The 24,287-nt window shown below is 39.3% G+C and overlaps 1 protein-coding gene across 1 annotated transcript in view; it reads left to right on the top strand.

Annotated features, from left to right (window-relative positions):
• Positions 1–23,829, top strand: part of MYH15 (myosin heavy chain 15) — a 157,808-nt gene extending 133,979 nt beyond the window's left edge. Inside the window, 5 exon segments of the mRNA XM_027866702.1 lie at positions 1,819–1,989; positions 4,069–4,173; positions 7,921–8,016; positions 13,879–14,013; positions 23,642–23,829. Coding sequence (XP_027722503.1) covers positions 1,819–1,989; positions 4,069–4,173; positions 7,921–8,016; positions 13,879–14,013; positions 23,642–23,659 — 525 coding nt within the window. The 3' untranslated portion in view covers positions 23,660–23,829.
• Positions 23,830–24,287: the final 458 nt, after the last annotated feature.

The raw sequence follows: 24,287 nt of genomic DNA, 5'->3' as shown, positions 1-24,287 counted from the left end.
CTCTCATCCCCAGAGAGTAGCTTATCTCTGCTGAATTCTCTCTCCTCTTTCCTGTCTCTGTTTGACAAGTTTATGCAGTAGCAGGTTATAAAAAGCTGAAACTCCTTCTAACACAGGCATCTTATTAAGCTGTCCTTGACAATTTTGAGAAGTGAAAACTCCTCCACAGCCTCTCCACAAATCCATTCAGTCTCAACCAGCTCTGCATAGGGCCGTCTGGAGATGTCTCGGGAAATCATACTATGTCCTGTCGTCTCTGTCATTCTTGAGATCTCTCACACACTTGGTGTTAGGCAGATGGCTGGGAACTTGACAAATAGATAAACTTTAATTCTGAGGGGCAGTGTTGCCAGGGACTGTTAAATGCATGAAGGACAGCTCTTAATGAAGTAAAACACAATGTGAACGGACATCAGGCTAAAGCCAGGGGTATGCTTCACAGACAAAAGTTAACCCAACTCTGCCCTGCTCATAGGCATTAGGAAGAGTAGGCTGATTCGAGGTTCTTGAAGGCTACATTTAATGACTCTAATTCTGTGATCTGTGGCTTTAAATGAGACAGGAAAAAAAAAACTTTAGGATGAATGATTACGTAAACTGTGGTACATTAATTTAATGGAATAGAAAGACAATACAGCATAGTGAAGAGAGTTCTGGCTTCAGAGTCAAGAAGATTTGGGTTCCAGATCTGCTTCTAATATACTGGTTTATTTAGGTCTTAGTATTTTTCAGAAGAATCTCAGATTCTAGATTACAGAGAAAATGCTGACCCGTATTGGTAGAGGAAGAGTCCTCATTTGGGAATTCCCTATACTAGGGAAATAATAAATCTAGTGTCTCTCTCTCTCTTTTTCTCTCTCTCCATATGTGTGTATATATGTGTGTATATATACATGTATATGTGTATACATATATGTACTGCATACACATACATATAGGCATATGTGTACATATACCTATATGTATATACATATGATACATATGTGTATGTACATACATGCACATACATATATGTGTATTTTATAGTGCTTCACTAACCAAAAAAAAAAAGAAATCCATTTTTATCTAGACTTTTCCACCTCTTCCCTAGAGTCCACTGCAAAGATTTCCATGTTTTCTTCGGCTCAATATATATATATGGTAGAGTTTGCCGTCTTCCATGGGATGCACATCCATGGTCTCATGTGATGGAGCCAATCTGGGCTGCAATACAGCCTTGAGCTTGTTCTTCCTCCAGCTTTTCCCAAGACCTAAACCATGCATAATTTGGGGAGACTGAAAAGTGGCAGAGCCAACAGTAGCTGCAGAGAGACTAAAAGATGGAGAGGAAAGAAGCAGTAGTGAGGCCTAGCACTCCACCAGACCCTAAGAATGCAATAATTGTATTATAGATTTACTAGAAGGTATCTTAGGAGCCATTGAGTCCAACTACTTCATTTTTATTAATATTTTAATAACAGTTTTATATGCCTTTGTAAAGTCTCTCCCATTACCCCCCAAGCAAAACCAAACAACCAACCCAAAAGTCAAAAGCAAAACATGTATCATAAGTAGCAAAACAAATTTCTACATTGGCCATGCATGAAAATGTATTTTAATTTTATCACCTCTCTGGTAGGAGATGAATCAACTGCTTCATTTTACATCAAAGAAAACTGAGATGTACAGGTTCATTAACTCACCTGGTGTCACACCACTCCTAAGAGTCTAAGGCAGGATTTGAACCTAGATCTTCCTAATTCCCCCTCCCATATTTTATCTACTGTACCATATTGTAAGGGTGGCTAGTGGAATACTGTTATCTTTTTCTCATTCCAGGCAGCATTGTTGTCTGAGAATTTGAAGAAAGAACAGCACACCTGTGTTCATATGGAAAGGATAAGAAATAACATGGAACAGACCATTACAGACTTACAGAAAAGACTAGAAGAAGCTGAGCAGAGTATTGTGAAGGGGGGCAGTAAGCAGATCCAGAAACTGGAATCCAAGGTATGGGTTTGGCTTTGAATTGGGATAGGACCCATTAGGACCCATTACTAAGGCAGCTGGAGATATATTGGGAACACAAATAAGGCAGAAGGCAAGTGCTCAAAGCATCACAATAAAAAGAGGAAAGAATCTTGAATCTCAGGCCCACATTTGCCTCCCCCCCCCTTTTTTTGATATTTGGAAGGAAAATGAACAGGAGCAATAATGTCTGATTTCCCATACAAAGATTTCTCATACAGATGCTTAGGAGCATTATGTTCCATTTCCCATGGAACTCCACCCTTCCTAGGCCTGGCCTTGAAATTAGGGGCTTATCTTCATAGTGCCACCCAAAGCCTGAAATCATTTCCCCAAATCTCAAGGAATTTTTTTTTGTCCTGAGTTCCACACTGCCTAGGCCCTACTACCCTGACCATTATGGTGTTTTCCTTTAGAATGTTCAAGGCTTACAGGTTGTCTGATCTTGGTTTAGTGTTTTCTTATTGTTTTCAGGCCAATAGATAAGGCATTTCTAGAATAAGTCATTGTATTAGGTGGTTCAAAATGGTCTTGGGATAGGCGGTCAGGGCGCAAGATGGCAAATCTTTATTATATCTGCCCATTTATTGAGGGCATTTTGTTAAAGAAATTAATGCACACAGATGTATATGTGTGTGTATATATATACACAGATGTATGTATAAGACCATTATATATAATGTATATAAATATAATAGTCCTGTACTATATACATACGTACATATATATGTGCATGTACATATATATGTATATACCAGACCATTAAGTATGTATTATATATAATAGTCCAGTACTACAATAGCTTTATACACACACACATACACATACATACACATACATATATATACACAATCAAATATAGGTATATGAGTGCATATGTGTATATGTATGTGTCTATCTATATCTATCTACCTACCTATCTGTCTCCTGTACTACAACAGCATCATGGTACACAATACGTTTAGAGTGCTGGATTTGGAGTGAAGATGACCTTGATTCAAATCCTGCCTCCAGTACTTACTAGCTGCATGCTCATGTACAAGTCACTTTATTTCTCTGAGCCTCAATAACCTCATCTGTAAATTAGTGATAGTAATATATCTACTTCACAGGGTTGTGAGGACTGAATCAGATGATGTCCGTATAGCATTTTGCTTCCCTAATATCATGAGTTGTTATATAAGTTGTACCATCTGCCTTATTTGAATCATTCTATAAGACAACATATTAATCATTCAATTGCGAAGTCCTTTGAGACTTACAAAGTACCTTCCTTACAACAGCCTTGTGAAGTAAATAGTGCAGGTATCCATCTTCTTAAGCTTCAATTTCTTCATCTGTAAAACCGGAATAATGAGTGAATTGTCTAGCATCACCAGGTTAAAAATGTAAGAACCGAGGTCTTGCAGCTCTCTACTACATACTGCCTCTCAACATTGCGATTGTAGTTATGCTACATCTCGAATGATATGTGAATGTGTACAGACCACAAACCTATATTCTATGCCTATGCTTGATTTCAAGTTCCATTATTGGGGTCTTAAATGTCATGACTGAACAGGGGAAAGTCTCAGACCTTTCTCACATCTGAAGTAGACTTTGAATCATAGGAGAAATAGGCTAGTTCAGGGGTAGGGAACCTGTAGCTTTGAAGCCATATGTGGCCTTCTAGGTCCTTGGGTGCAGCCTTTTGACTGATTCCAAGTTTTACAGAACAAATCCTTTTATTAAGGAGATTTGTTGTATGAAGTTTGGATTCAGTAAAAGGGCTGCCCTTGAGGACCTAGAGGGCCACATGTGGCCTCGAGGCTGCAAGTTTCCTACCCCTGGGCTAGTCCATGCATAGTTGATAAATAGACCATTTAAGATGTCAAAAGTCCCTTTCAGTTCTGGTTCAGTCTTCAAGAAAAATAATTGTCCCAAACAGATAACCATATTTTTAAAGGCCACAATATAGAGAGATCCTCCAGCATCCCTTAATTACCCCACTTCCAATTATTTTATGGGCTGGCCAATAGAATGCCCACTTTTTCATGAACTGAGGTGCTGTTTTGGTTGCAGATCCGTGAACTAGAAAATAAACTAGAATGTGAAGTACGTCGGAGTTCTGAGGCCCAGAATGGAACCCTTAAATTTGAGAGGTCTATTACGGAGCTGACTTATCAGGTATTGTGGAAAAATTACTTGAGGCAGTGAGGTGGTACAGTAGATAGAGCCCTGGACTTGGAGTCAGGAAGATCTGAATTTGAATCCTTCCTCAACCACTTATTACTGGTGAGACCTTGGGTGGTAAGTGGCATTTAGCCTCTCATTGCCTCAGTTTCTTCATCTGTAAAGTGAGGGTAAATAACAGCATTTATTTCATAGTGCTATGAGAATTTAATGAGATAACAACAACATAAAGTACTCGGTGAACCTTAAAACATTAAATAAATGCTAACTAGTATTATTGTTGTTGTTTTTGTTGTTATGTTTTTTCATTGTTGGTCCTTCCGTTAGGAGGAAATGTAGTTTTTCAAATCTAAAATGGCTTTCTCTCTCCCACTGCTTTCACTCTCCATCTTTCTTGGTCTTCAGTCGTAGATACTGACTCACCCTTCCTGGTCTCCCATGCTGTTAGTGGTATGGGTGGGCCCCTCCCCTTTCAGAGCTCTCAGGAAGCAGGAGCTGACTGGCAAGCCGCAATTAAAAGTGAAAAGCTATTTATATACTCAAGTCATTTTTCACAGTTGGTGTCTACAGCTCCCTCAGAAAGACGACTTTCTCTATGATGCTGGGTGAGAACAGGGTATAAATGAAGAGAATGGCAGGCAGGCCAAGCCAGCTACCGTGGGATGCTTAAGAGGAAACTGGACTAAAATGGAGGGAACGGCCACTTCTGCTCCCAATTTTCAGGTTCCACAAAAATTTAAAGATACGGAGCAGCCTAATGATCTATGTTACAACATGGATATATTACTAGCAGGCTATTTGTCAGCTAGGTTTTATAACCTTCAGCCCTCAAATATTCTTCACTCGATGACATCTCATGGGACTTTATTAATATTGTAGATTTCTTCCAAAGTTAGTGTGCTGGTCACTGTCTTTTTTTCCCTCTATAGACAGAAAAATGCCATACCTCCAAAGAGCCTCACAAGTTGATTTCAGCACCTCTAAAATAACAATACAAGCCTGAAACTACAACGCATTTAAGAGAAAGGAAAAATAGGCCAGAGAAAATAAAAATCAATCAGGGGGAAAAAGTACACCCATACGGACCAAAAGACCCCATCTTACTCTAGCCACATTGTACAATACAGTTCACTTGATAATTTCGAAGTGGAAAGGCAAAAAAAAGTATAAAGGCAGTAATTTATAGACCATACTCAGATAAAAGATGCTTGATACGTATCTAGCTGCTACAGCCTGGAACCAGCCCATCTGGGAGTCAGGAGACCAAGATTCTATTCTGGGCCCTGCTTCTGATTCTTCGTCTGACCTCCATGCCAACATTTCTTCACCTCTATAACAGGGAGGATGGTGTTAGTAATTGGCAGTAGATAATGTTTCTGAAGGGCTGTGATATTTTCGGAGGGAATATGCCCAGGGAATACAAAGTATAGCCATTACTTGTGGAGTTTTTCCTTCAATCCTTGTCAAGAACGTGCACCTCACCCTGGAATCAGATATTTCTCTAGATTAAGCTGAGAATGGAAAGCAGTAATGGTACAATGGAAAGCATTTTGGTTTAGACTTAGAGGATCTGAGTTTGAATCCCAGAACTGAAACTAACCACTTGTCTGATCTTAAGCAAGTTACTTAGCATCTCTGGGCTTTAGCTTTCTCACCTGTGAAAAGAAGAGTTTGGGCTTAGGTGACCCCTAAGGGTCTCTTCCAACTCTAACTCTTTGATCCTATGGTTCTATGAGGGCCTAGAGAATGAAGGAGAAATCACAACCACAGGAAAATTCCTTGGGGTGCATGTTGCCAGCTAAGCCCCTTAAAACCTGAAAGACGAGTTAGCTGTCTGCCTTGTACTGATCTGCTCCTGAGGATGGTGGAGCAGCTATTTTTTTTAACTCATGTGCATGCCACTGAGGACAAATTGTGTTCCTTATTAAATAAAATATTTGTAGTTTCCCCATTCATTTTTCTTCTTTCTATAAGCAACTTTACTACTGAATAAAATACCAAAGACACACAGTTTCTTTCACTTTTCAATGTCCTGAAGAATGCTTTCATGTTTACTTATATACTAGCCTAGTTTCTATATGGAAGTATAGCTTGGTCCAGGAATGTGCTGGAGCCAGCTTTTATTGGCTCACAAGAGCTGATTGTTAATTTTTTAGTACGATTGTTAAATTTTCACCTCTGAAATCAGCAAATACTATAAATCTTGCCTTGATTTATTGTTTTGTTAATTGTTTAGACTTAAGAAAGTGTTGGAGAAAATGTGAATGATGTCAATGAAACTTAAAATTGTGCATTGTGTACATTTTTTTGGAGAACTAGCACCAACACACCCCTGGTAGTATCCCTTTACTGTCAGGCTCAACATAATTATTTTGGGGGTAATAACTGTTCAATCCATAGCTCAAGTCCCAATTTGATGCATTAGTCTCTTGCTAGATAATGCCAGAGACACATAAATCCAATTAGCAAAAGCATTTAATTAAGACATGCAACAACACAACAAAATTAGGAACAGAATCAATTAGTAGAACATTTTCTGCACCTGTACACAAATAGATACAATCTCTTACACTTTACAGGGCCAGTTAAAAACAAATGTGGTGAGTGGTAACTCAGTCTGACTAGACTGTAGGGTTTATGTTAAGGAGTAGTGAGAGATAAAATTAAATGGACCTAGATCATGGATTACTTTGAGAGACAAGTAGAGGGGTTTGAACTTGGTGAAGTAGGCAATGGAGAACCTCTGTAGGTTAGAGAAGGGAGGATTGAAGTGCCGGAGGCAGAGTTTCGAGAAGATGAGTCTAGCCCCAGTGTGTAGGATTCTGGGAGAGAAGAGTAAATAGAGGCAGGGAAAAAAAGCAAACAGAATGTTATAATAGTCAGGACCTGAATAAAAACAGTAGTAATGGTAATGGAGAGGAAAAAGTGCATCTGAGAGACATTTCAAAGGAAGGATAATTGGATACAGGAAGGGTGAAGGAGGTGGAAGTCAAGAGATTACAGAGATTTCTAGCTCAAAGTACCGGAATGTTGGTTCTATCACTGAAAGTCAGGAAAGTTGGGCAGGAGTGTTGGTTTGAGAAATGATGTAAATAGCTCTCAGCTCAAAATATCCAAAAACTGAAATCAAAGTGTAGGCACTTGGAAACATGGAACTGTAGCGTGAGTAAGAAGTCACAACTGTCGATAAAGATTTGAGAGTTGTAATATGATAGATTTAGAGCTAGAAGGGGCTCTAAAGATCATCCACTCCAATTCTCCCATTTAACAGATAAGGAAACTGAACCCCAGAAAGGTTAAATGGCTTGGCTAGCAGAGAGGCAGAATCTGAATCCCAGTCCTCTGGCTCCCAATCTAGCAATCTTTTCCTGAGTCATCTGCAAACGGATGTCTAGTTGAAGCCATGACAAAGAGAAAGACTGACAGAGAGGGACAGAGACGGAGAGACAGACACAAAGACAGAGCGGGACAGAGACAGAGAAAGAGAGAGAGACATAAAGGGATAGAGACAGAGAGAAACAGAGACAGAGATTATATAAGGATTTTAAGAGTCAAAAATGCTCAATTTGTACATCAGAGCAACAGAAATGATTCCATTGAATAAATGATTAACTCTCACTAACAAGAATGTGTAAGGGGAAGTAATTGCACCATTTACTCATGGTGTAAGACTTCTCTCAACCTCATGGGTCTGCTTGTCCTTCCTAAATTGTCTTCTTTTATGTCCTCTCGTGCTTGCAGGCAGAGGAAGATAAGAGAAATCTAAGTAGAATGCAGACTCTGATAGATAAACTTCAGCTAAAAGTGAAAAGTTACAAACACCAAGTAGAGGCCGTGGTAAGTACCGGGGGTAACCGCTCTCTCTCATAAAACTTACCTGTTCTGTGACTCTTACCATTCCGTTGTCACCTGGGAAAATAATCTAATGATCGAATCTTTAATAGAGTGTTTATGGAGTGATGACAACAAGTACACATAGCTTTGAAGGAGTGACACATTAACTGAGGACCCTTAAAGAGAGCAATGTCTCAAAGAAAAGTAATCTATCATGGTAGGTGTTCAGGTTCTATGGCAAGTTAGCTAGAATATTTTGGGGTGGTAGGGTCTTACCTATAATTATAACAGTTACAAGAAACACACCATTGTATTTACATAGACTCAAAGAATCTCATTGTTGGAAGGAACCTTAGAGACCATGTAGTCCAACCTGTCCTTAATCCAAAGTACCTTCTGTAGCTTCCTCAAGTGGTCATTCAGTCTTTCCTTGAAGAACTCTAGAGACAGGAAATCTATCATCTCCTGACGAAACCCATCCCACTTGTTAGGAATTTTTCTCCTGTGTCAAACCTAAATCTGCCTATTTGCAGTTTATATGCATTGTTTCTAGTTCTTGTCTCATATAGTTTTCTTTTATGATTTCTTGAAATAAAGCTCTGGTAAACCAGGCTTTGATAAAGTCCATTGGGATTCAAATGGAGCTACTTAACTATGCCTTTAAATTCAAATCACTCTGGCTTTCACTGATTGGCCAATAATAGGTCCCAGTCCAAGCCTCACTTGGTCATTATTTGGGTTTTGAAGGCTCAGAGTGAGTGTAAATAGCAGTTGTTTCTGTTCTGGCCAGAAACTGAGAATCTTCCCCTCCCAGATTGATTCTTTTGTGAAGTCAAACTAGGCCATCTTTTGCCTCAATTCTTACCTACCCTTTAAATCATTGAACGGATGTCGCCTTAGACAAACTGAGACCTGGGAAAGTCCTTAGCTTAAAAAGGCCAAGGTCTCCCACTGCATCTGAGGCCATCACCAGTGGTCCTGACCTATGCCTTGCCGCTGGACTCTTGATGATTCTGGAGGACAGAGTAGGGCTGATGACTACCCAGACCTGCCTCACTTAAATCCAATTCACTTGCAAGTCAAGACATTACCCTCCTGATGTCATTGGTTTTCTTAAGAGAAGGAAGGATGAACAACCACCCCTGGAACCAAGAAACACAAGTCTAATCCAGGTAATACACACTTCAAATACTTGAAAACTGCTATCATGTTCCCTCTATATTTCCTATTCCTATAGGTGAATGTCCCCATTTTCTTCACCCTCATCTCCTATATCGTGTAGAGCTATTATTATGCTGGTCACCCTCTTTGAGAATGGTCTGACTTGTCATTCCCTTCAAAAATTCGGCAACTAGAATTGAATACATGACTCAGTATATGGTCTAACTAAGGCAGAGAATACAGAAATATTCCTACCCTCTTTATGAGCCCTATGCTTCTCAGTGCAATCTACAATAGAATTAGACTTTTAGGCTGCCATGACCCATGACACATGTTGACACGTGTTGATCTTGTAGTCCACTAAAACCCCCAGATCTTTATCACAGGAACTATTTCTGATCATAATCATCCATTCTTTACTTGTGAAGTTGGTTTTTTTTCAACAATGTATGGAACAATATGCTTGTCCCTATTAAATTTTATTTTATTTAATCTAGCACATGGTTGCGTCTATAAAGTTCTTTCTGGGTCCTGACTGTATTATTCAAGTCTTGGCTATTTGATGTTTATTTCATGCAAGTTATTGATAAGAATGCTAAATAGTGCAGCGCCAAAGACAAGATCTGGGACACTTCTCTAGAGACTTCTGTCAAGTTGTCATTAACCTATGACTACTTTTTAGATCTGGTCATTCACTCAAATCCATCTTCCTGTAGAGGATAGAGCCCTGGGCCTTGAGTCAGGAAGACCTGAGGTCAAATCTGGCTTCAGACAATTACTAGTTGGGTAACCCTGGGCGAGTCACTTAACCTCTTCCTGCCTCAGTTTCCTCAACTGTAAAATGGAGATAATAGTCTCCAGTGCCCTGGGAGCATCTGCTTCCCAGGATTGTTATTAGGATCAAATGGGGTAATATTTGTAAAGTGCCTGGTACATAGTAGGCACTTAATAAGTGCTTATTTCCTTCCTTCCTATGCACAAGGATAACTTCAGAATTTATCAAATGCTTTGTTGAAATCCATTTATTTACAGCCTCCTCCTGATTTACCCTGTCCAAAGCAGGGTTGGGGTGGGTGGGGCAGAGGAAATTAGGTGAGTTTGTCATGGTTGTTCTGCTTCCCTTTCTAAGCTCTCATTAACTAACCCTTAAATGATGTGTTCTAGTATTTTGCTAGGAATAGAAATCAAGATACTTGGCCTATAGTGAGCAGATTCCACAATCTTCCTTTAAAAAAGGGGAGGAAGAGGGTATTTGCCCTTCTCCAGTCTTGTAGCGCTTGTCCTGTTATCCAAGATTTTTCAAAAAGTACTAACTGCAGCTAATCAGTCATATCTGGCAACTCTTTCAGTGCCCTGGGATAGAGTTCGTTCAGGTCTGTGATAGGAACTTACTGAGGGTGATAGATCCTATCTCATCCCTTATGTCTGATTTCCACTCCTTGCTTAGCAATTTTGTTTTATTCTTCCCAGGCCAAGATCATCTTCCTCCAAAAAGAAACCAATGAGCTATGGTATGTCCTGCTCTTTATTGTACCAGACGTAGCTGATCTATTGGGGGAGTTTTCTCTTTCCCCTTCTCTTTTCAGTGCGACTTACCCTTGATTAGGATTGCAAGGTTAGAGGCCCTTGTTAGGGATATTCCAGTCCTGGCCAGGAGCTCATCACTCCTACATTTTACGTGGTTCAGAAATCCAAATCCCCCTGTCAGACACCATCTTCTTAGCCAGCTGTTCATTTCTCAAATCTAGCTTTTTCTTCTGAATTCCGTACCTTCAATTAGTAGTAGTGATTGAAAACCTCCGAAGCACAGCTGGTGTTTTGTTTGGTTTTCAGTGTTTTGCCTGGGACTTCATAATCTTTAGCAATCCTCTTTAGGTGCCTCTTTGTGGGGATATTTTTTGTCCTCACGTGGATCTTTAGTAGACAGTATTTTAACAGTTCTGTGTATGTGCTCCTAGAAGCTGGCAAACTTCTCTGTTACATAATAATAATAGCTGCCATTTTATATAGGGATTTAAAGCTTGCAAAATGATTTACAGATATTATCACCTTTTATCCTCACAACAGCCCTGGCAGGTACTATTATTATCTCCATTTTACAGATGAGGAAACTGAGGCAGACAGAGGTCAAGAGACTTGCCCAGAGTCTCACAGCTAGTAAATGTCTGAGGATGGATTTGAACTCAGGTCTTTCATGACTTCAGGTCTAGCATTCTGTCTGTTGTGCCTACTAGTTGCCTCTATGTGTCAGACCAATAATTAACTGCCTTAGTATTGGTCACCAGACATCATTACTTATCTCTTCTTCTTCTATTATTGGGTGACCTTTCGCTTGGTAGCATCTGATCCATAACATCATTTTTTGGAGTATAAGAAGCATTTCCCCTCCGGGAACAGCTTTATATCCATTACTTAGCTTCAAGTGTTGAGTTCTCCTTATTCTCCCTCTCTTCTCTATGTCCCCTTCTAACCTTTAACTTCTGATTCAGGTGAGGTTTTTCTTCTGTCTTTTTCTTCTTTATTTTCTCTATGGAGCACTCATTACATTCTTTCAAAGAACACTTAATTTCTCCTGTTACCTGAAGAGGAAAAATGTGTTCCTGTAACGCTTTCACTTTTTCTGCTAGATGGAGATTAATTTGCTCTTTATGTCTACCCAAGTCTTACCTGACATGAAGCAGAAACAGACATAGCACACTTTCCACAGGTCATCATAAAATTCCCCTCGCCTGTCTTCCATAGTTGCTTGAACCAAAATCTTCAGTCTCGTCTTCTTTTCAGCGGCTCTCTTGGCTAACCACTGTGGCTAACTTCTAACTAAACACTTGTAATTCTGTGTGGTTGACAGGAAGCCTAGCAGTCAGGGAAGGAGAAGAAGATATCTGAAGATCAATCACATGGATAATCACAAAGACACAGGAAAATTGATCATTAGAATACAGATCTATAGAATATAAATCAAACATAAGGAGATACAGGAAAGTCGATCAATAGAATACAGATCTATAGAATATAGACCAAACATAAGGAAACATAGGAATATAGAAGACAAGGAATATGGATCACATTAAATAGCTGTATTTTGTCTATGTCTCTTGAATGCTTGTGTCTGCTAAATAAATAAAACTTTCCCTGTTTGTTTCCCCCTCCCTTTCCTATCCCTGGGGGTGATAGCGAGTGTGGCCTGTCCATGACTATTGACTCATTCTGTGACTATTTCTCATTCTGTGGTTTCTGCTGCTGGGTACTCTTAAGGAAAGCCTTATTTATTTAAGTCAGACTTTCCTATTCTGGTCATAGAACAACATAATCAGCTCAACTACTTTTAATTGCTTGTCATCCCATTCCTCCTACTACACACTAAAAGAGATCGAAGCAAATAAAAACCAAATCACAAATGGAAATCTAATCTTCTAATCAAATTTATCTTTGTTTCTCCTTGATGCTAAAGTTTCCTTTTTCTGGCCACTAACCACTCTGTGCCCACTGGGCTTAGGGATGGGAGGATGGGACAGACACAAGCCTTCAAAAACACACATATAGGAAAATAGAAAAAAAATTAATGGGAGCTACTGACTTCATTTCACATTTTCACTGACCTCTCAATGTCTCTCTCCACTTCTCTGGCTGCTAAACTTTCTGTCAATCACATAATATTGGATGTATTCAGTTTATCATTATCAGGTTTTGGGGTAAGCTTTACTGCACCTAATTTGTGCAAAGTTTATGTTCTATGGCACTGATTCTCAAGCTTTTTGGTCTCAGGACCCTTTTGCATGCTTAAAAATTATTGAGGACCCTCCCACCGGAGCTTTTGTTTATGTGGGATTATATCTATTGATATTTGCTATATTAGAAATTAAAACATTGTAATACTATTATAGAAATAATATTATTATTTCTATTTCTATTATTATGTTCTATTATTTCTATAATTTCTATTATTATTAATAATATTAATATTATTATAGAAACAGCTTTGACCTCCCAAAGACATACTTTGAGAACCACTGCTCTATCATTAAGAGCGATATTAGGGTCAGAACACCAGGGTTTGAATCTCTGATTCTTATTACCTGTATGACATTAGGCAAAGCACTTAAACCTATTGGGTTTAAGTTTCTTCAGTTCCCTTCTGGGCCTCAGTTTCCTCATCTGTAAAATGAGAGGGTTGGACTAAATGACCTCTGTTGTTGTTCAGTCATGTCTGACTCTTTGTGACCCCATTTGGGATTTTCTTGGCAAAAAAACAAAATAAAACACTGGAGTGGTTTGCCACTTCCTTCTCCAATTTATTTTACAGATGAGGGAAGTAAGGCAAACAAGATCAAGTGACTTACCCAGGGTCACACAGCTAGTGAGTGTCTGAGGTTGGATTTCAACTCAGATCTTCCTGACTCCAGGCTCAGCACTCTATCCACTGCTCCATCCCCTAGCTGTCCCAATGATCTCTAAGGTCTGTGTATCAGTCCTCAATTTAGGAGAGGATGCTTGAAAGGATGTTCTGTTTGTAACTTGAATTCCTGATGTGTTGAAAACTGAATTCCTGCAAATATCTGAAATGTCACAGGCTTAGCTCAGAAATCAGGAGTTATAATCTTGTTACACACTTCTGAAGTTTTGTTTTTTTTTTTTACTACGTTAACTGCGGTCACAGCAGTGAGACCATCTGAGCCCTTGGGACTTTTTCTTGTTTCTTGACAGGAAGCACAAGCCAATCAATATCTGTACCAGTTTAAGACCCAGCAGCATGAATTGGATGATGCGAAGGAGAGAGCAAAAGTGGCCGAATCCCAGATCAACAAACTTAAGGCTAAAGCGAGAGAGATTGGAAAAAAGGTACGTCATATATACAAGGGCTTATCACATATTAACCATTTCACCAGATGTACTCTGCTCTCCATGCAATTTTATTGACCTAGCTTATGAAAACTTTAAAAATACCTGACTCTCCCTCTCTTCTCTCTCTCCTTCCCTCCCTGCTTCTCTCTCTCCTTCCTTCCCTCCTTTTCTCCCTCCCTTCTCCTTCTCTCCCTCTCTCCCTTCTTCTTTCCTCTCTTTCTCCCTCCCTCCTTCCTTTCTTCCTTCCCTCCCTCTTTCCCTTCCTCCCTCCCTTTCTCCTTCTTTTCCTTCCCCTTCCTTTTTCCCTTCCTCCTTCCCTTCCTCCTTCCTTTCCTCCTTCCTTTCCTTCCCCCTTCTTTTCCTTCCTCCATCTTTTCCTCCCCCTTTCCTCTCTCTCTCCCTCCTTTCCTTCCTCCCTGCTTTCCTCCTTCCCTTCCTCCTTCCTTTCCTCCCCCTTTTCTCTTTTCCCCTTCCTTCCTCCTTCCTTCCCTTTCTCCTTTCTTCCTTCTCTCCCTCTCCCCCTCTCTATCTCTTCTTCCATGTATACATATACACACGTACACATATGGATGGATATGGATGGATATACATAATATATGTATATATACACACAAACACATATACATTTATATAATGCTTCAAGGTTCATAAAGTGCTTTCCTTACTACAGTCTTGTGAGGTAAGTAGAGCTTCATTATCCCATTTTATAAAGAGAGAGCCGAGGTGACATATTCATGGTTCCATAACTAATGAGGGTCAGAGCTGGGTCTCAAGCCCAAGTGGAGTAACCTCAGGTCCAGTGTTCTTTCTGTCACTCTACATTGCTGCCTTTTCTGTAGGTGAAAAAGGCCCAGACTGGTTCTATAGGGACACACTTTTAATCTTTGTTAGATTCTTGACAGGCCTGATTTCTTTCAGGATCCATTGCAGTATTGTGGACTAGGCTAATCTGTGTCAAATGACAATCAACAGCCCTGCAAGAAAAGTTGATTGACAGGCATGAGAAGGGAACCACTTGGAATGTCAAACAGATCTAATTGTACTTTTAAAATATAACATTGTTGTCAAAGGGTCACAAAGCATGAATGGTGTCAGTGTGTGTGTGTGTGTATGTGTGTGTGTGTGTGTGTGCATGCACGTGTGCATGCATGGGTATATACGTGGGCATGCATCTGGGTAGTGTCTCATTCTCGTGGCTCATATCTCCCACTGAGGAAACCCAGTAAATTGTAGCATGATGCCCCCATTATGCTGAGACAGATTCTCTACTTGCAAACATACCATTCTAATAAAAGATGATTAAGAGAAGCGGAGAAAATGGAGTCCCGTTAGTTGTGTGGATGTGTTATACTCCACTGAGTTATTTATAGTTCTAAATGGGAGGGTTCTGCTGGCAAAGGCCTCCTCCCCATAATTCCTCTCTTGGTTGAAGGCAGGAGTGAGGGAGGGAAGGTCATTTTTTCTTTTTCTTTTCCTCTTCATTTTTCTGCTGATCTTCTTGCCGGTCCCCAGCTGCACAAGGTGAACACCTCATCTGCCAGTTTCTCAGGCCAGGAGAACATGAGTCTCTAACTCTCTACCGTCTCTCTCCTTTGTGCAAGGTGAGGGCCAAGCCCTTCAGAGACGTCTTCTTCCTGGGGGTCATCACCCAATGGATCTTCTTCTTTTCCTTTGTCTTTTTTCTTCTCTTCTTTCAGTATCTTCCACTTACTGTCTCAGTATTTTGGCAGCCATACCCTGTGGGAAAAGGAAAAGATTCCAACACCCAATAACAATAGTAGCTCATACTCACACGGGAATTTGAGGTTTGCAAAGTGTTTTACTAAGGAGTGATACATTTATTATTTTAATAAATTGGAACACAGGTGAGAGAGTGCTTTAAGGGACTTTAAGATTAGAGGATTAGGGTTTTATCTCTAACTGTCCCTGAATTACTGGGGTGAAATTTTCCCATCTCTGTGACATTTAAACTTTATACTTGCAAAATGAGGGTAATAATTTTTACCTTGGGGCAGCTAGGTGGCACAGTGAATACAGTGCCAGGCCTGGAGTCAGGAAGACTCATCTTCCCAAGTTCAAATCTGGCCTATGACACTGACTAATTGTGTGACCCTGGACAAGTCACTTAATGCTGATTGCCTCAATTTCCTCATCTGTAAAATGAACTGCAGAAGGAAGTAGTGAATCATTCCAATATTCTTGCCAAGAAAATCCCAAATGGGGTCATGAATAGTTGGACACTACTGAAATGACTGAAAAACAACAATTTTTTCCTTTATATCAAAAAGAGTCAAAGAACAGAGGAAAAACCACTGGATCAGTAATCATGCTACCTAACTCTGCTGCTAACTGGCTGAATAAACTTTAACAAATCACTTAACCAGTTGGGGCCTTAGTTTATTCATCTATAAAATGGGAGGATTCGATTAAGTAATTTTTGAGATCATTTACAGATTGACTATTATCCGAAGTTTGAAGTTGTAAAGGGAGTAAAAAACAAAATAAAAAGGCTCACCATTATATTGATAGGCCACTGCCCCAGAATCTAAGTCAGATATAACTAGTGTAAGAGCAGGTGAGAAATATGACTATCCAGCCTACCAATTTCTTAGTGAAAAAGAAAATGAGGCAATAAAGTTCTCCAATCTTTCAGTTCCGTCTCCTCTGAGAAAAATAAAGGCAAGAGCCTACAGTGTTTCCTTTTCTGGGACATTGTTATCCCCTCTCTCTGAGGCTCTTGTCTTTGGCCTCTGTCATGGCACCAGAAGGAAATCATAAGGGAGCCCACGACGGTCAACGCTGTCACGCTAAGGTGCTCTCTCTCCCCTAGAGGTTGGAAATTGCCACAGGAAGCCAGGGACCAGTCAGGAGGAGAAGGCAACAACCCATCAGGGCTCACACACTTGAGTTGTGCAGACGCTGACCAATCTGCAACAGTTCTAAATGGAGTGATGTCATAGGACCCAAGGATTCAGAGCCTGAAGGGACTCCCTTCATTTTGTAGATGAGGAAACAAATCCATGGTGAACTTGCCCTCAAATTCGCAATAATTAGCCTTTAAGAGATTGGAGAATTAAAACCTAGGTCTTCTGAATTTGAGTCCAGTGACCTTTCTCTGACATCAGATTCTCTTGATGATAATTTAAGTGAAGTTGCCTTAGTGATGAGGTCTTTGATGGAGGGACTGCCTATATATTGTTGACAAGGACAATGGAAATGGCTTCAATGCAGAAAGACGTTTGAGAAAAGGATTGCCTTTTCTTTATTTTGAGGCAATTGGGGTTACGTGATTTGCCCAGGTCACACAGCTAGCAAGTGTCTGAGGCCGTATTTGAACTCAGGTCCTCCTTACTCCAGGGCCAGTGCTCTATCCGCTGTGCCACCTAATTGCCCCCAGAATTCTCTTTTCTTAAGAATTTATTTTAAAATAATAATAATCTTAGTGTTTTGCATCTTCAAAGCATAGGAATCATTTTAGTACAGCGGAAAGAACCATAGCTTTGAAGTTGGAAGATTCTAGTTCAAATTGTGCCTCTGACAATTACCACCTGTGTGACCTTAGGCAAGTCACTTTATTTTCATGGTTTTCAGTTTCCTTAACTATAAAATGAGAGTTTTGAGCTTGATAACCTCTGAGATCCCTTCTAGCTCCACATTTATGATCTTATGTTATAGCTACAGTCTGAATTATTGGAAGACTTAAGAAGTTCCTGACCATAACATGAGAATTCAGATCGCTTCACTTATGAGTCTCTAAAGAGGCAGATAGATGTAAAGAGCTTTTCAAGCAGCTTTAGAATTAGAAAAATAGAGTATGGAATGGAATTTTGGAGTCTCAGTTCAGTGACTGCCCAGAATTCTCATGTAACTCATGGATTTGTGTCTTAGGAGGCTAGAGAAGCTGTCTTAGAATAAGGGATTGGAGTGATGCAATGACCCTACCTGAACAGGGATTATAAAAAAGTAGTTTTAATCCAGTTATCAAACACAGTCCAAGAATATATGCTGATAATTCTGGTGAGCTCCAAGACCACTCCTCTGCCTCCATTTTCTCCATGGAAATGATGCTTGGATAGAGGCATGACCTGTGTGGAATGGAGGATCTGCTAGAACTGAGGAGGTGGGTTCTCCCTCACTGGGTTCTCCTTATATGTTTGAGGGGGTGTCCAAGGTAATTACGCTAGTTCAAAGTCTGTTGTGCATGAAGCAAAGAAACAGTTGTGCATTAGCTACCTACCTAACAAAGTCTAGGTAACAATAGTTCCCATGGGTCTTGTAATCCTATCTGCCCATAGTGTAAGGGCTTCCAACGTGAAATTCTGTCTGTATCACACGGTCTGATCCCTCTCTTATAATACATGTGGACCTAGCTGTGAACTACTGCATTCCATTTATTGGGATCATGGTGACCCAGGTAATTTAGTCATCCTTAGTAATGAGGATCTGCTCTCTGCTGTCCTCTGCTCTTGGTCAGAATTATGAATTGGATTAGTTGCTGGGTATAGGATACTAAGCAAAATCTTAGAAGCAGGCTATAAAGCCTCTTAGGAATAATCCAAATAGTTTTGTTATCCAAGTCCAGAGATCTTCTATTCCTCATTCTGGAACTTATGGATCCTTAGTAACCTTTCTTTCCATGAGTGTCTTAATCAATAGTTTTTCCTTCCCAGTGAAATTCGTGTTATTATGATACCTACCAACACCTACCACAACCACCACCCATGTAGTTAAATGTTCTAAATTTGATCTGAATCAACCATCTAATTGGCAAAGAAATTTTGAAATTGGGTGGTATCTCCCAGGTAATTCAGGGGGCTATTGCTCCTGCTTTGTGCAATGCCAGGTTCAATCTTGTATCTCCCAATATAGTAACTATCAGAATGAAAAACAATTCTAGGGTTATTCATTATAATTATATTAATATACAGCTCTTTCTCTAGCATTTCTACCCCCTCTTTAAAATGGCTGTCATTCAAAAATTTGAGGTTGGTGTTCAGCTTCCTCAGATCTTTGGTTCTGAGCAGAGAGTGGGACCACTCACCCACTAGATAGCATGGAGGATAGTCACTGGAATTGGAATCAAAAAGATCTGAGTTTGACTCCTGCCTCACATATTAACTTTATGACACTGAGCAAGTTTCTTGATCTCTCTCATCCTTATTGAGTCTACTACACATGGTTATTATAAGGGTCAAATGAGATAATATATGTAAAGTACTTTGCATTCCTTAAAGCATCATATAATTGTTGCTGCTGTTATTATTGCTGTTATTTGCCTGGAATGGGTAGTGACATTTTTTCCTCACCCTGGTATCCTCATTATTATGAATTCAGAAATACCTGATGATAGGTACATTAAGGTTCATCATAAAATATTTGTGTGTCTCCTTTCAGTAGAGAAATTTACTGTGAAAGGAGGAAGAGGGCTGTGGTTGAAATAACTTCAGAACTGAGTTGGGAGGATCCTGCTATTACCTTCATAAGGCCATGATCTCCACCTCTCCATCAATCCACATCCACCTTGGTGACTGTAACATTTGGAAGTACTAGGTGGCATTCCCCCATTAGCATCTTCCTCTGAATGATGGGTTATTGGCTATGCATCATAAATTCTCTTACTAGAAATCAAACTGAGATCAGATCAGAATTACATCTCAAGAGCTTCTACCTCATATAGTAAATTATAACAAAGTAGGATAATTGCTTCCCAAGTTAACATTAATATCAACAAGTTCACAATTATGACATAATACATGATAGTCATTTAAACCATTCATCTTGTTTAAGCTCATACAAAGTCTTTTCTAAACACTTGTATCTGGATTCATCTCTTTCTAGCTTGACACATCTTGATATAGCCATCAGTTGTCAAAATTAAGAATCACAAAAATAATTTGGTCACATTTTAGTGTTTTACACAGAAATTAATTTCATGCACTTCCCTAAAACTCAGTCATTTGTTAGGGTTAACCTAGATGACTCGATATTATCTCTGAGAGTTTAGGAGCTGCATGTCAATCTCTCGAGAGTAAAATTCTTTTAACCTGGGATATGTAGACCCAAAGTTCTAAGTCTTGGTGTTTAATATCTCACTTCACGGTCTAAAGTCTCTGGTGAGATTCTCAGCAGGCTCCAAGCTTTTTTCTGTTCTTGGCCTAAAGTAGGCAGTGTAGGCTTGAGAATGAAAACCTTTATACAACATCAATGTTTTTCTGCAGTTGAAAAATTCATCATATTCATAAAGGTATGGAGGCTGTCTGCTCTTTCATTATTTTATCGTATTTTTCAATATTATATAACTAGCATATTGAATATTAAGAAAATTTGGAGTAAGTCCATTTATAATATCTCCAGTTATGTTCCATATATTCCATAATAACCAGCAATTTATGTAAAATTATTTATCTACTATGAGCAACCTTTGATTACATTCTAAATATTTCATTGTCCTATTGGTTTTATTACTTCCAAGCTATTCTCTTAACAAACTGCTTCATAATTACTATCCTCCCATTTAGCAGAAGGAGTCATAATTCTGTATGTACATGTGTATGTATGTGTGTGTACGTGTGTATGTATGTGTATTTGAAGGGGGATGACAAAATTCACTGGAAAGGCTTACATTTAAATACATAAATTTACAAACTTCATCTAGGCACTTTCTAATTTAACTTGTTTTAAGCTTTTAAAAAACCAAAAACCAATTTTCTAATTATTCAGGCTTAGATTCAAAATTAACAAAAGCTTCTTGTTATCCCACACACGTTCCTGTTGAAAGCAATGTGCCTTTTTTTTTTAAGAGAACTGAGAAAATAGTATGTTATAATAGACCTCTCTTATAGATACTCAAGGTCTTCTATACTGCTAAAAAATAAATTAACTCTTAGAACAACATGGTGCTCAGATTACAAAAATTGTTACCATTAGGACACCCTAATCATTTGATAATGGCCTGGATTTGGGAAGCATTATTTCAGTGGGAGGGACTTCTCCAGGCTCAGTGACAAAGGTCCCAATAATAAATCTTCCCCCTTTCCTAACATTAAAAAAAAGCATAAAAAGATTCCTCTCTCTTGGGAAAAAGAGAAGAGTTCTGAGTGCATTTGTATATACAAATTCTACAAAATTTCCACTTTAGCCATTGCTATCACAGTTTAGAAATCTACATTATTCAAAAAGATTATACCTGACTTTACTCATAGATTTAGTGTCTCTTTAGTTTTCAATACTAATCTCTGCATATGCAGGAGGAGATAGATTTTCCTTTATCTTTCTCTTGCCACACCAAGAGACCTACTTGGAATGCAGAAAAAGACTATATCCTTTAAAAGTTTAGAAACTTTTTGCTAAGAACAAAGCAAAGAAAAAAAACCCCTCACTTCTTCTAATTACTCTTTTTCTTTTGCCTACTCACATCACAAAAAAAAGCAACTCTACCCAGATAAACAAACACAGACTACACAGATGCTATTGACAGCATACACACTAATTCTATAGAACAAACAACAGATAAATAAAATAGAAAAACCTCTCTGTGAGAAAATGTGACTCAGGGCAGCTTGCTTGAGCTATTTCTGTTTTGAAGGAGTTAAGCTAAAGTTTCAAACAGACTAAAAATTTTCTCTTTCCTGCAAACGTGCAGTGTTCCTCCTACTTTTTTTCATCCATTCCACCCCCTCCCCCCAGGTTTGACAAAGCACCATATCTTGCCCCACTGATGGGATTTCTTTAAAACTACCCAAAGCTCTTGTTCCATCAGATGGGCTAATGTCCCCTTCTTCCATCTTCTATCCCCTTTGCTTGAACGAGGGAGACATTTTTACCACCACCCCTAACAATGCCAATTGTTGAGGCCCAAAGGACCCTCCTACATCTGGATATTGGACTGGTATAAATGATTGACTTGCTTCAGACAGGGGTATAAAAAAAGCACATTTTCTTAGCTTATAAGAATACAGTTGTTCATGACTAATGTGGAAATATGTTTAATATGATTGTACATGTTATAGCCTATATCAGATTGCTTGCCGTCTTGGAGAGAGGGGGGAAGGGGGGTTATTGGAATTCAAAATCTTATAAAAGTGCATGTTGAAAACTATCATTACGTGTAATTGGAAAAAAAAAATACTATTAAGCGAAAAAAAAAGAATATGATTGTCAAAAACAAGGCAAAGATAGATGCCATTAACCCTGATGAGCAGGATTTCTCCCAGAGATGATTTCTGAGGTGCGGCAAGTACAGTGTCAGGGAGTGAATTAGGTCCTTTTTATCTGCTAATGGGGATACCAAGGGTTATATCATTGGTGCAAAGCCTTCCTTTATACATGAAACCAAAAACGTTTTTTCTCTAGCTGCTTATTATATGTCAGGGTCTATAATCTAGCAGTATCTGTTAGTTCTAACATGGCCTATAATCCTACCTACTCCACAGCCTAGGGGGTCTTAAAATACAGTCTGCGTCACAGGGTCTGCTTCCTTTCTCATAACATGTATAGATCGGGGCTCTGGCCTACTACAGTTTATTTAGGGGAAAATGCCTTGTGTGTCCCTCAAATACAAAATCACTATGAGAAGGGGATGGAAGGCCTCAAAGCAACTGGAAGGCACCTGTCTTTATCAACCATTGGTAAATGGGGGGTGGGGATTTGAAGCTAGGTGGGGGTGGAGGGTGGGGAGAATTCGAATCAGAGATCATCAAATTCAACCCCCTCATATTATAGCCAGGGAAACTGCCAGTGACTCTAAGATCCTTTCCAGCTGTGAGGCCTAGAGGAGTTAAATGGCTTCCCAAGTTTCACAGTGAATTAGCAGTCCATCAACAAAGTCAAAGCTAGGTCTCCTGACTCCTGGCTCAGTTCTCTTTCCATTCTACCTTGGTGCGTTTATGAAAGATTTCCTTCACGCCCAGGGGAAACTTTCCAGAGGCCATAACTGTATCACTGCATTTCTTGCTTTCTCAACTGTGGAAGAAAATCCTTAAAACTTTGCAGCTTCTTCAAACCAAAGTGAAAAGTTATTCAGTTAGATTGACAGGGATGTGGAGTGATTGGGTGAGTTTTGAGGGGTTTCCAAGTCCTTTATCTCATGGGATTCAGGAAAGGAGGAACTATCTCTGAAGGGCAATGCTCTACTACGCAAAGAAAAGACCTGAGGTGTTGATTTAACAATAAAAAAAAATCATCTGAGTTTGTTGTTCATAAATTGAAATATCCTCAAAGGTAGACACAGAATAATCATAATAGCTAACATTTATACAGTGCTTACTACGAGCTAAGTGCTTTACAATTATTATCTCTTTTAATCCTCACAACAACTTTGGGAGGTAGGTGTTACTGATCCTTGTTGGATAGATGAGAAACCTGAGGCAAACAGGGTTAAGTGACTTGCCTAGGGTCACATAGCTAGTATCTAAGGCCAGATTTGAATTCAAGTCTTCCTGCCTCCAGACCCATGTTCTATCCACTGTGCTACCCAGCTATAAATGGAGACTTGGCCAAGGGGCATGGGCAAGGTAGAAACAAAGCTTCCTTTTTCTTTTTCCTTTTTTTTTCATTGAAGAAAAAACACAATTATTATTCACAATACAATATACAAATCCCCTATTTCCCACCCCATCTATTTCAGGTTTATGAAGAAGAATAAACACTCCCTATTCCAGAAGAACCGGAGACCAGATGATTCCAAAATACCACCAGCTACATGGCTACCAATCAGAGCTGAACTTGAAACAAATGAGCATTTGGGTAAAGAACATTGAAAATTAAATACCCAAGACCATCGCTTTCATATAATTTTAATCACGCTGTTACATCATCACTTCCTCTAGCATGAAACATCTTTCTTTAAAACCTAAATTTAAATAAAAATAAACTATCATACTATCTTGGACCCTGCTTCCTCCTCTCTCTCTCTCTTTCTCTTTTTCTTCACGATGTCAGACTTCACATTTAACCCTGATTGCCTCCCCGTCCTGGACAACAACACCAATAAAACAAAAAAGGGGCAGCTAAGTCACTCAGTGGAGAGAGCACTGGCCCTGGAGTCAGGAGGTCCTGAGTTCAAATCAGGCCTCAGACACTTACTAGCTGTGTGACCCCGGGCAAGTCACTTAACTCTGATTGCCACCCCCCCCAACAAAATAACAACAATAAACCAATGTCAGATTTCAAAAATTAAAGGATCATGGTTGATCCTTCCCTAAGATCCTATAGCAAATAGTACTTCTACTAATAATAATGTGAGTGGCAATGTGAGTATAGTGGATAGAGAG

This window comes from Vombatus ursinus, unplaced genomic scaffold (assembly GCF_900497805.2).
Source record: "Vombatus ursinus unplaced genomic scaffold, bare-nosed wombat genome assembly UNPS02001419.1, whole genome shotgun sequence".
Classification (NCBI taxonomy): Eukaryota; Metazoa; Chordata; class Mammalia; order Diprotodontia; family Vombatidae; genus Vombatus; species Vombatus ursinus.
The sequence above is the reverse complement of the archived record's forward strand: the minus strand, read 5'-3'. Positions and strand labels throughout refer to the sequence as shown.